The 13,158-nt window shown below is 37.1% G+C and overlaps 1 protein-coding gene across 1 annotated transcript; it reads left to right on the top strand.

Annotated features, from left to right (window-relative positions):
• The first annotated feature begins 5,042 nt into the window (after positions 1-5,042).
• Positions 5,043-12,981, top strand: LOC128213713 (uncharacterized). The gene is made up of 6 exons (XM_052919736.1): positions 5,043-5,421; positions 6,796-6,900; positions 9,021-9,105; positions 9,550-9,711; positions 11,638-11,726; positions 12,530-12,981. The coding sequence occupies exons 1-6, from the start codon at positions 5,281-5,283 to the stop codon at positions 12,533-12,535; spliced, it is 588 nt and encodes a 195-aa protein (XP_052775696.1). The 5' UTR covers positions 5,043-5,280; the 3' UTR covers positions 12,536-12,981.
• The last annotated feature ends 177 nt before the right edge of the window (positions 12,982-13,158 follow it).

Raw genomic sequence — 13,158 nt, 5'->3', positions numbered from 1 at the left:
TAGTGCACTATATGTACGTCTTACCCTAGTGTACTATATGTACGTCTTACCTTAGTGCACTATATGTACGTCTTAACCTAGTGTACTATATGTACGTCTTAACCTAGTGTGCTATATGTACGTCTTACCCTAGTGTGCTATATGTACGTCTTACCCTAGTGTGCTATATGTACTTCTTACCCTAGTGTACTATATGTACGTCTTACCCTAGTGTACTATATGTACGTCTTACCCTAGTGCACTATATGTACGTCTTACCCTAGTGTACTATATGTACGTCTTACCCTAGTGTATAATATGTACGTCTTAACCTAGTGCACTATATGTACGTCTTACCTAAGTGTACTGTATGTACGTCTTACCCTAGTGCAAGATATATATGTCTTACCTTAGTGTATAATATGTACGTCTTACACTTGTGCACTATATTTACGTCTTACTGTAGTGTACTATATGTACGTCTTACCCTAGTGCAAGATATATACGTCTTACCTTAGTGTGATATATGTACGTCTTACCCTAATGCACTATATGTACGTCATTTGCAAGTCAAGCTCATTTAAATCAGATCCCGAAATGCATGCTTCAAGACTTTACGCTATGTGCATAATGAAATGAAGTGAACGTCACGATATGATTTTAATGAGATTGGGCTGGTACGACATTGGATGTTACTAAATGGAAGGAAGTCGTACTGGTACGACATTGAACATTCCTTACTGAAATTTGGCGGGCACGACATTCGACATTCCTAAATGAAAGTCATACTGGCACAACATTGGACATTTATGAAACAATTGTCTTGCTGACCCGACATTAATATTAAATGTCATGCTGGCACGACATTGGATATTCCTAAATAAAAGTCGTGCTGACACAACGTTGGCCATTGAACATTCAATATTAAATGTCATGCTGGCATGGCATTTGGAATTCCTAAATGAAAGTCGTGCTGACACGACATTGGCCATTGAAAATTCAATATTAAATGTCATGCTGGCATGGCATTTGGAATTCCTAAATGAAATTCGTGCTGACACAACGTTGGCCATTGAACATTCAATATTAAATGTCATGCTGACATGGCATTTGAAATTCCTAAATGAAAGTCGTGCTGACACGACATTGGGTATTGAACATTCAATATTAAATGTCATGCTGACATGGCATTTGGAATTCCTAAATGAAAGTCGTGCTGACACGACATTGGGTATTGAAAATTCAATATTATATGTCATGCTGGCATGGCATTTGGAATTCCTAAATGAAAGTCGTGCTGGCACAACGTTGGCCATTGAACATTCAATATTAAATGTCATGCTGACATGGCATTTGGAATTCCTAAATGAAAGTCGTGCTGAAACGACATTGGGTATTGAAAATTCAATATTAAATGTCATTCTGGCATGGCATTTGGAATTCCTAAATGAAAGTCGTGCTGACACAACGTTGGCCATTGAACATTCAATATTAAATGTCATGCTGGCACGACATTGGATATTCCTTAATGAAAGTCGTGCTGACACAACGTTGGCCATTGAACATTCAATATTAAATGTCATGCTGGCATGGCATTTGGAATTCCTAAATGAAATTCGTGCTGACACAACGTTGGCCATTGAACATTCAATATTAAATGTCATGCTGGCATGGCATTTGGAATTCCTAAATGAAATTCGTGCTGACACGACGTTGGCCATTGAACATTCAATATTAAATGTCATGCTGGCATGGCATTTGGAATTCCTAAATGAAATTCGTGCTGACACGACGTTGGCCATTGAACATTCAATATTAAATGTCATGCTGGCATGGCATTTGGAATTCCTAAATGAAATTCGTGCTGACACGACGTTGGCCATTGAACATTCAATATTAAATGTCATGCTGGCATGGCATTTGGAATTCCTAAATGAAATTCGTGCTGACACAACGTTGGCCATTGAACATTCAATATTAAATGTCATGCTGGCATGGCATTTGGAATTCCTAAATGAAATTCGTGCTGACACAACGTTGGCCATTGAACATTCAATATTAAATGTCATGCTGGCATGGCATTTGGAATTCCTAAATGAAATTCGTGCTGACACGACATTGGGTATTTAAACATGAAACATTTATGAAAGGAATGTCTTGCTGGACATTCAAAAATGAATGTTGTGCCGGCACTACATTGTACATTGGACGAACAAGCCTGCAGAAGGTCAGATGAACACATGCATTAACCTCACTAACGTCTGGAGTCTAAGTCTAGCTCACACATATCCGATTAGCTCGATTAGAACGAAAGTTGTCAGGCTCAAGTAAGGTCATGGGTAGAAACCAGGGCCGGAATTCATATAACATCTTAAGTCATTTTTTATCTTTACATTTGCGAATATCAAACAACCAACCAGTTAGAAGTTGGGGATTCAGATTTTGTCTTCATTATGGTTAAAAGGTACACATGTGGAGAAATCATACGCCAAATGCAAGTGTATGAATAATATTGGAATCCCCAACATCATCTCTGGATCAGACAATTGACAATGCACGCATGTCTTATGTAAATATACAGCTGACTTTCCATACTTTTTATATTTTAACATCAGTTACACTGAGTATTGTTCTTAACAAAACGTTGAATTAGAACTTTTCCACAATGTCCAAATTACGGTATACAGTCGAACCCCATGCTTGGCTCGAACTCACCGAGGCTCGAGGTATTTTCGCTGGTCCCTTTGAGTTCGAGCCAAGCATGAATGCTGACCTTCAGTATGAACAAGTATGTCCGTTATATCCAATACGAGCCATCGAGGAATTCGAGCCAAGCGAGTTCGAGCCTACGGAGTTCGACTGTAATGTACTCACTAAGAATGATATACTTATACTAACTTTTAAACTGGTACAGTGAATATCATTTATACACAAAACGTTTTAAACTGATACAGTGAATATCATTTATACACAAAACGTTTTAAACTGATACAGTGAATAACATTTATACACAACACGTTTTAAACTGGTACAGTGAATATCATTTATACACAAAACGTTTTAAACTGAAACAGTGAATATCATTTATACACAACACGTTTTAAACTGGTACAGTGAATATCATTTATACACAAAACGTTTTAAACTGAAACAGTGAATATCATTTATACACAACACGTTTTAAACTGGTACAGTGAATATCATTTATACACAAAACGTTTTAAACTGAAACAGTGAATATCATTTATACACAACACGTTTTAAACTGGTACAGTGAATATCATTTATACACAACACGTTTTAAACTGGTACAGTGAATATCATTTATACACAACACGTTTTAAACTGGTACAGTGAATATCATTTATACACAACACGTTTTAAACTGATACAGTGAATATCATTTATACATATAACATCGACGGCCCTTCAATAAAGACATCGATTAAGAAACCCAATGCAAGAAAGAAGAAATATGTATTGCATCATTGAAGTCGAAATAAATGAATATATCTGCACGACATAACAGTGATGTCTAATTGCTTTGTATAAACACCGCCGTAGACTCAATTTACGTATATCCCACTGCATTAACACCATCGCCTCCTCAATATTTGTAATATTTTGGTTCCGACGAATCAACAATTTTACAAGCAATAACTCACAATCATGGACTATTCTGATTCAAAGGCTGTTCACTCGTTGTATGTGTCTTTATGATATTGACGGAACAAAATGAAAACCTTTTTTATTTTGTACTGTAAATTTCCTGGTGTCGTTGAAATTGCCATAAGACCTGATCGGTTTATCTAAAATTTATACGACTTATAACACCCCCAGCAGAGCTATTGAAAAAGTGTCTTCCTACGGTTGTAAGCCGACCGTGCACGAGAATTTCGAGTAATCCCATTAGCCGATACATTGTGTTTATAAAGGCCATGATGATAATCTAATGTTTAACTTTCGGAAAAAAATACTAATATTTATCTATTTATAAATCTGTATTAATTAATGCATGTATTTGCTCACTAATATATGCAACACAGTTATCGTCGTATAAGTCAGATACCGCTAGTCGTTTTTCTTCAAAAGTGTCCTCTTACAGACGTATTAAAGAAATCGTTTCGCTAGGTCGAATAAACTGTTTCACCATCATGTGATGAGATATTTTGTGCACTCAAGTGCAAAACAAGCATACAAGGTTGTACAGATCAGGTCATATAATTACAAAATCGGCAGATATTTGTCATCAGAACATCGGGCTATAATTTCAAGTGCAAGTGGAAAAATGACAAAAAGGCAAAGCAAAGATATTGGTTGCTTCCATGCCGATACATGTTTAAGGGAATCGTTCACAGATTCTATATTGTCAACGCTTTGTTTTAAATATTATAAAGTCGAGTTATTTTACTAACTGATATAAACTTACACCGAACATCAAGCACTAGACGATTTAGAAGGGGGGTATCTGGCGCACGCCCCCTCTAAATCCGCCCAAGTTTAGTTTTTATATCAATGGGAGAAAACAGTAATAAAATACGCTATTAAATGCGCCATTTCCGAATACAAATTGTTAAACAAATGAGGAAGTAACCTCAGACCCCCATTTAAATATTTTATGCCATATAATTTCGGTTCTCAGGGAGGGGCGAATGTCAAAAGGTTGCGCCCCTAAGTTACGCCCCCTCTAACGTCAATTCCTGTTATCGCCCTTGACAAGAGTCCCTCCTTCATTAATTTGTTGAGAACTTGATAAATGTCTCGGTAAATCGTTCTAATTAAATCTTTTCATAATGGATACACATATTCTTACTGTTGATTGATATAATGATATAAAATATATATGGTATTAAGACATACACGCGTAATCCTCTTTTTAAGTCGCTCAATCATTCAATAAGTAAACAGCTAGTAGAATAAATACTATTGGATATATTCACTAAATGAGGTATCAGTATTTAAACCACATGGAACGAATCGATTAGTTTGTTTGGCCCTAGTGTCAGTAAATAGCTCAAAGCTGTGCCTGTGTGGCTGAAGTTTAAAAACAAGTATAGTATTTCAAAACAAGGAAGTCATATGATGGTTTTCTTATCAAATTGTACACAGAACATAGGTTTCAAAATCTATGATAACAAAGCTGTACGAGGGAATATAAGCAAGCGCTCAACCGATTAAACAGTGCATTTATCCATTAGGAATATAAAGTTAAAGGTTTATTAAGGATATCTTACCTGTTATAATAATATAAAGAGTCAGTGTCTATAGTTGCAACGATAACTTCTACATCAACCGAAAACGATGTTCCACCTGCTCCTACTGTCGGCGCTCCTAGGAGGCCTCGAGGCGGCTTCCCCCTGTACACTGCCCAGCCCAGTGTTCTCCTCCACTCAAAGCGGAACTGTAACCTATATGGCAAAGGGGACTTTCATTATTTTAGACGTGAGTATTTTTACATTCAAATCGATCAGAATATAAATATGTACCGCTATACACGCTGTGCGTAAACGATGTATTTTGATATTTGTAGTAAATCGATTATAATTATTAGCATAGTATTCTTCAATGAAATCACTGAAAATTATGAAGTGATGGTGGCTGATGGGGGCATAGCTAGCCCTCTATTCATGTGGATTCATAATTGTGCTAGAGGGGTGAGGGGCATGCCCCCTAGGAAAATTTTGAAAACCATGGTGCAATCTGGGCGTTTTGAGGGTAATTATTTAAAACTGGAAAATGAACAGTTGTAGAAATATGTTGTCAGGTACGCTTACTGCAACTTTGCCTGATTTCTTTTGTCAGAATCATGTGGATTCAGCCGCGTACTTGCGTTTAGGCAGCTACGCGCCTGGCTATAATGGCTTGTATATTAAATGCAGACAGTACTCGAAGGATCTTGTAAATCACTGTTGAGACTGTAATTAAATACACTCGAATTCAGTGAAAACATAGTTAAGACAAATCAAACCGCCGTGATGAAAGAAAAAAAACACATCCGGGCTCTTTCTTACTATATACAAAACATGCTCTGTATTCTGTAGGAAAATATGCACCAGTCAATTGTAACCACAGCCCCCTCGGGTATACCGAGGATAGGCAGAGGAAAAGCGCACTTATTTTACCTACCAGGCCATCCCGCCGTGCCGAGTGAATGCGTCGGTTGTATTTTTGCGCCGAAAATAGCGGGGAATGGGCCTTACCTAGGATGTCCCCGGGATGCGGGGGGGGGGGGGGGCATTTGGAGCGGATTTTACCAGCAGTTTGTCCTCGCAGGGCGGGGATTTTACCTGGAATTGGCTGGACAAACTGCCAAAGTCCCCGCTTTTCCCCGGAGGTGTGGGTGGGGGGGGGGGAGGCGTGGTTACAATTGACTGGTGCATTGCATTGCAAAATTGACTGGAATTGGTCGAATCGGAGTCGGGTGTTTAAAGCTGCCCTCTCACAGATTGATCGTTTTTGACAACTTTTTTATATGTAATTTTTGAAATTGAATGAGCCAATCTTTGCGTAAATGTCTGGAAACTAGTGATTTAAGACTACTGACAATATATCACATCGCAATTTATCATATATAAGTTTTGAATTGATGATTTATGGCTGAAAGCGTTACTAACGCTTAAAGAGAAATGAACTTTTCGGCAGGTTTGCTAAACATTTGAGATATGTTTTTATTGTAAATTATCTAATATGACTGAATTAAAGGCATTGATGCCCAAATCAGCCGATTCTGAGACAACTTTTTTTTTAAAAGTGTCACAACTGACAATCTGTGAGAGTGCAGCTTTATTTTCAATCTGTTTGGTTTTCCACTTACAGCAAATGCAGCTGATCGACTATGACTTCAATAGGAAAGTACAGAGGGTTTATGTAGAGGCGGCGAACAAACAGGACGTGCGTATCATCTACATGGACTTCGCTAATGTGAGTATTTTGCGACATTAAAGTCTGAGTATTTGGCGACATTGAAGTGTGAGTATTTGGCGGCATTGAAGTGTGAGTGTATTGCGACATTGAAGTGCGAGTATTTGGCGACATTGAAGTGTGAGTGTTTGGCGACATTGAAGTGTGAGTATTTGGCGACCTTGAACTGAAGTGTTTTACGTCATTTTAGTATGAGTATTTGGCGACATTCAAGTGTGAGTGTTTTACGTCATTGTAGTGTGAGTGTTTGGCGACATTCAAGTGCGAGTGTTTGGCGACATTCATGTGTGAGTATTTGGCGACATTGGACTGTGAGTATTTGATGTCATTAAGGTGTAAATATTTTGCGACATTGAAGTGTGAGTATTCAGCGACATTGAAGTATGAGTATTTGATGTCATTGAAGTGTGAGTATTTGGTGACATTGAATTGTGAGTATTTGTGGTCATTGAAGTGTAAGTATTTGGCGACATTGACGTGTGAGTATTTAGCGACATTGAAGTCTAAATATTTGCCGTCTTTGAAGTGTGAGTATTTGGCGACAATGAAATGCTAGTATTTGACGACATTGAAATGTGAGTATTTGGCGACATTCAAGTGTGAGTGTTTGGCGACATTGAAGTTTGAGTGTTTGGCGACATTGAAGTGTGAGTGTTTGGCGTCATTGAAGTGTGAGTGTTTGGCGTCATTGAAGTGTGAGTATTTGGCAACATTGAAGTGTGAGTGTTTGGCGACATTGAAGTGTGAGCATTCAAGTGTGAGTGTTTGGCGCTATTGGAGTGTGAGTGCTTGGTGTCATTGAAGTGTGAGTGTTTGGCGATATTGAAATGTGAGTGTTTGGCGATATTGAAGTGTGAGTGTTTGGTGACATTGAAGTGTGAGTGTTTGGTGACATTGAAGTGTGAGTATTCCGTGACATTCAAATGTGAGTATTTGGCGACATTGAAGTGTGAGTATTTGGCGACATTCAAGTGTGAGTATTTGGTGACATTCATATGTGAGTATTTGGCGACATTAGACTGTGAGTATTTGATGTCATTAAGGTGTAAATATTTTGCGACATTGAAGTGTGAGTATTCAGCGACATTAAAGTGTGAGTATTTGACGTCATTGAAGTGTGAGTATTTGGTGACATTGAATTGTGAGTATTTGTGGTCATTGAAGTGTAAGTATATGGCGACATTGGCGTGTGAGTATTAAGCGACATTGAAGTCTGAATATTTGCCGTCATTGAAGTGTGAGTATTTGGCGACAATGAAATGCTAGTATTTGACGACATTGAAATGTGAGTTTTGGCGACATTCAAGTGTGAGTGTTTGGCGACATTGAAGTTTGAGTGTTTGGCGACATTGAAGTGTGATTGTTTGGCGTCATTGAAGTGTGAGTGTTTGGCGTCATTGAAGTGTGAGTATTTGGCAACATTGAAGTGTGAGTGTTTGGCGACATTGAAGTGTGAGCATTCAAGTGTGAGTGTTTGGCGCTATTGGAGTGTGAGTGTTTGGTGACATTGAAGTGTGAGTGTTTGGCGATATTGAAATGTGAGTGTTTGGCGATATTGAAGTGTGAGTGTTTGGTGACTTTGAAGTGTGAGTGTTTGGTGACATTGAAGTGTGAGTATTCCGTGACATTCAAATGTGAGTATTTGGCGACATTGAAGTGTGAGTATTTGGCGACATTCAAGTGTGAGTATTTGGTGACATTCAAGTGTGAGTATTTGGCGACATTTAGGTGTGAAAATTTGGCGACATTCAAGTGTGAGTATTTGGCGACAATGAAGTATGAGTATTTGGCGACATTGAAGTATGAGTATTTGGCGGCCCTGAACTGGAGTGACGTCATATAAGTGTGAGCACTGAGGTTGAATATTTGGAGGCATTGAATTAAGAGTATTTGTAGACATTGGTGTGCGAGAATTCGGTGTCAATTTGGTGATTTTGATAAATGAATATGTGGATTAAAATTAAAAAGACTCAAAATATATTTAAACAATTTATCAGTGGGCTTTATAACATCAATAATGATATAACAGAACTTCTTCGATACAAACTCCTTTTATTTTCAAAATTTGTGCTCGGGGAGGATGGTCACGAACTATTGGTATGTTAGTTTTTCTGTTTCAGAAAATGGAGTACACTCAACAGGGTATAAATGGAACATGTACAGGGATGCCGAAGAATGGGACCATGCACCCGCCCTATGTTCCGGGTACCTCTTTTTTTGTTTTGAAGAGAAAAAACTACACTTAAAAATCTCAGTACTGTATATAAATTATTGGGCAAATTTAAAAGCAGTTTTCTCATTTATTTTATAAATAATTATACTGCTTAGCATTTTGCTGTTATTTATATCGCCTGGGTTTCGATTTATCTAAATTTATTTATTTAAAAGGCCTCACGTTTATAATGATATTGTTGTTGTTGTTGTTGAGTTTTGTAAAGGTCTACCTGCGTCCTACTGTATAATGGCTGAATTATGGCTTGACCCCGTCGCATCCCAAAGTGTTACTGAAACATACTTTTGAGACCAAAGGCGGAGTTTATAATGATATGATAATGTATACATTTAAATATAAAAAGAAGGAAGTATTAACTTGGAAAAAAGAGAAATCATATTTAGCATTTACGTTCTATATGTTTTCTTTTGTTGTAGAGGACGCCAAAGTGGGTCCCAAAATGGTAGTTGGTACGGAACAGAAATCCCTGACTATTCAGTATTACTCGTATGTGTTGGACGGCTTACACTATTCAACCGGATTGAACGACGACTGCATAATCGTCACCGTAGAGATAAGGCAGATTCTCCCCGGTGGCGGTAATGGCAAATATAACCTTTAAAGCGTTTAAAAGCCTATTTCAATCCTTTTATAAGTGACCCCCCCCCCCCCCCCCCCCCCCCACCCCCCCAAAAAAAAAAAAAATAAAAAAAAATAAAAAAAAAAAAAAAATTAAAAAAATAAAATAAAAAAATAAATAAATAAATAAAACAATCGTGTATAGTACACAACCTCTGTGTATTGATCTTAATCTTAATTGCTTAATTGTTTTATCAGATCTCCGATCTGAGTATCCTGCTGTGCAGTTTTGGAGGTTTTATTATAGAAATGGACCCTAAATGGCCCTGAGCCAATAAACAAATATACACAGGAAATTGGCCTCTACCGTGACATCAGTGCAATTAGCAGGAGATACACAGCAGGGGATTGTCATGCCAAACATTCCTTAAACTAGGCCTTTAACGACAAAACCAGCCCTGAGTTCAGTAAAGTTTGCGAAATGGCTTTTGCTTGTAGTTATTCGGAACACCTAGGCTATTTTCCATCGAAAACACCCTCGGATGTATGCCGGTACATCAGTAGAAGTAGTTCGTAAAAATTTAAATATTAGTTTTGATTAGTTGAAGTGATTTCACCTATATTTTGTATATCTAAGTTTAAATTGATTACCAGTGAAGTCTATAATTGCAAAAATATTTATGGTTTTTAAGAGTAAAGTCATTAAGTTTATCTGCTAAATTGAAATCACTACGCGATCTACTTGCAGTGTAGGTAAATGTAAAGATTTCTGACATTGTAAACCGTCCATATACATGTACATCCGACGTTGTTTTTGATGGAAAATGGCCGAGAAGTTCCGAATGGCTTGTAGTGTATGCACTTCGATACAACCGGGATACAAAACAAAACAGCTGGCTTATAAGTTGAGCAACAGTCATTTGATATGAATGAACTCAAGCTTTGGTGTCATATGACCTGAAATACATTCGGTGATATTTAATCAAAATTATTTATTTTTTCTTCAGATTTATCAAAGGGGTCACTCCTACCAACGATCAAGCATAAAGTTACTATTACTAATATTTTAATGACAAAGAATGGGCGGAGTGAGCGTAGCAAATCACATCCCTTCTTAATCATTCAAATATTACTTCAGGTCATCTGTCTTAGAATACTACCTCATTTAACGCAAAGTATGACGCAGGGAGTGTGTATCGCATTCATGTATATGAGTGGCAGTGGGCGGACCTTAAAACACCCGTGATTGCTCAAATACTTAATGATTAAGCCAAGTATTTAATGATTGCTTATCTACATTTTCATTGGCTGAAAATGTAGTTTGTATTCTAGGTGTAGTTGTCATATACTGATAATGTGATCATGCAGATCATTCTCGATTTGTTTACGTCAACTTGGCGAGTTATATGTCGACTTAGAAAAAAGATATTCCAAAGAGTTTAAAAACATGAAAATATGAGTTTGATAGTTTTCATTCTTTTGAAAATTTAGCCCGTTCTGCTCTACAAATCAAACATAAGCGCACACAGGACAGGAACACAATATCAACGTCATTTCCGAAATAACATGACGAGTGTATGTCTACCGATTGGCGTGTTTTACTAATAAAACTCGGTTAAATATCTTTAAATACCACTTAAGGCATAAAATGAAAAAAAAAGAAAATTGTTTCTTACAGTGTAATATCGCAATTTCACTATGCTCATTGGTGAAATATATTGCGATCTTACTTTGAAACGAACAATTATATATCCTCTACGTGTCCGTCCGCCATAAAGTGTGTGGTTAGCTAACTAAGTTTAGTTTGGCTTAGAATACAACTTGTCTACATTCTAAATGTAGGTTGCTACGCTCACTCCCCCATTCTTAATCATTAAGGTTTTAATTCATGTCATTTTACAATTATTTGGTCTATTTGTATATTTATTTGACCCTGCTGTTTACAGGATACGCCAACCTTTTTGACCTCGTTGTCTCCGACTGGAAGAATAGTCTAAGGACACCCACAGTCCTTGACATTCCTGCCAAGTGCAAGGTAACTATGACAACGGTGACAGGCCACCAAAATTAATTTCATTAAAGTTCTAGTATGTGAAGACAGTTTTAACTGATGTTAGTTACATTCTGGTACGTTTTCTGGGTAAAATCCTTGGATCGGTTTCCTTCAGAAACACAGGAGCTGTTTCGTACCTACGAGAGATTTTCAACAGTAGTAAATGAACCAATAAATATGCTCCTCATTCGGAACACCTCGGCCATTTTCCATCGAAAACAACCACTGATGTATGCCGTTACATATATAGAAGTAGTTTGTAAAATTTAAAACAATAGTATTAATAAATTGCAGTCTTTTAACCTGTATTCTGTGTTACTAGGCTCAAACTGATTGCCAGTGAAGTGTATTATCGCATAAATTGATTAAGATTACCAAGATTAAAGTCATTTAACTCCTTAATTGAAGTTATTACGCGATCTACTTGCAGCGTAGTTAAATGTTTAGATTCCTGACATTGTAAATCGTCAATGCACATCCGATGTTGTTTTCGGTGGAAAATGGCCGAGGTGTTCCGAATGAAATGCTCCAGCCGAAAAGGCCCGCAGTTCTAAGAGACAAAGAGAACACGACCCGCGTCTGACTCGAACCTGCAACCATTGATTGAGAAGAAGGCATTCGTATTACTATTAGTCACCTAACCTTTTTCACATTCAAAAAACGGTTGCAAGTTATCATAATTAATTTGTCGAACATGCTACACGAAAACGAAAAAAGAAAAGAAAAAGGAAATGAAATGAAAAGGTACATAAGTATACTTATACACATATGTTTTCTGTTTACAGAAATAGCGTGTGACTCGACCGTGACAGTTGACCGAAACGTTTGTGGAGAAGTTACCAAACACTGTTTTTGAAATATTGAATTTGAAAAAGACAAGCGTTTTTTTTGAGTTGCATTTTATCCTTATTCTATCAAAAAATCATGTGGCTAACATTGCATATAATTCAAAAGTTTTAAACGTCTATGTCCTTAGTATTAACCAAAAAAATAATGAAATAATAAACAACAGATCTTTGAAAAACTCTTTCCATGACAGACTCCTTTATTTTTTTTTTAAATTTTAACAATGCTTTTTGTTGCAGAAATCTCCAAACATAAATTCAAATTATGGATGTTTTTAATTGGTTGATGTGTTGATTAAGATTATGTGGTCGCAAAGTATGACTTACTGAATTGAATATATCTTACATTGTATGAATGATCATGTAATTGGACATTAAACTCTGGAATCCTTGCACGACGTTTGTGTTTATGCCTATCAGGAAAACCACATTTACCGAATGCCTGTTGTGGAGACTTCGAATGATGTTTGAACTTTGCCCCGGAATTAAAGGGGCACAATATGCTCTGCATAGATCACTGGCGCCGGATTTTCAAACTCAATCATTTGTTTAAAAAAAATATATGCAAA

This window comes from Mya arenaria, chromosome 13 (assembly GCF_026914265.1).
Source record: "Mya arenaria isolate MELC-2E11 chromosome 13, ASM2691426v1".
NCBI lineage: Eukaryota > Metazoa > Mollusca > Bivalvia > Myida > Myidae > Mya > Mya arenaria.
Note: the sequence above shows the minus strand (reverse complement) of the source record. Positions and strands in the feature narration are given on the sequence as shown.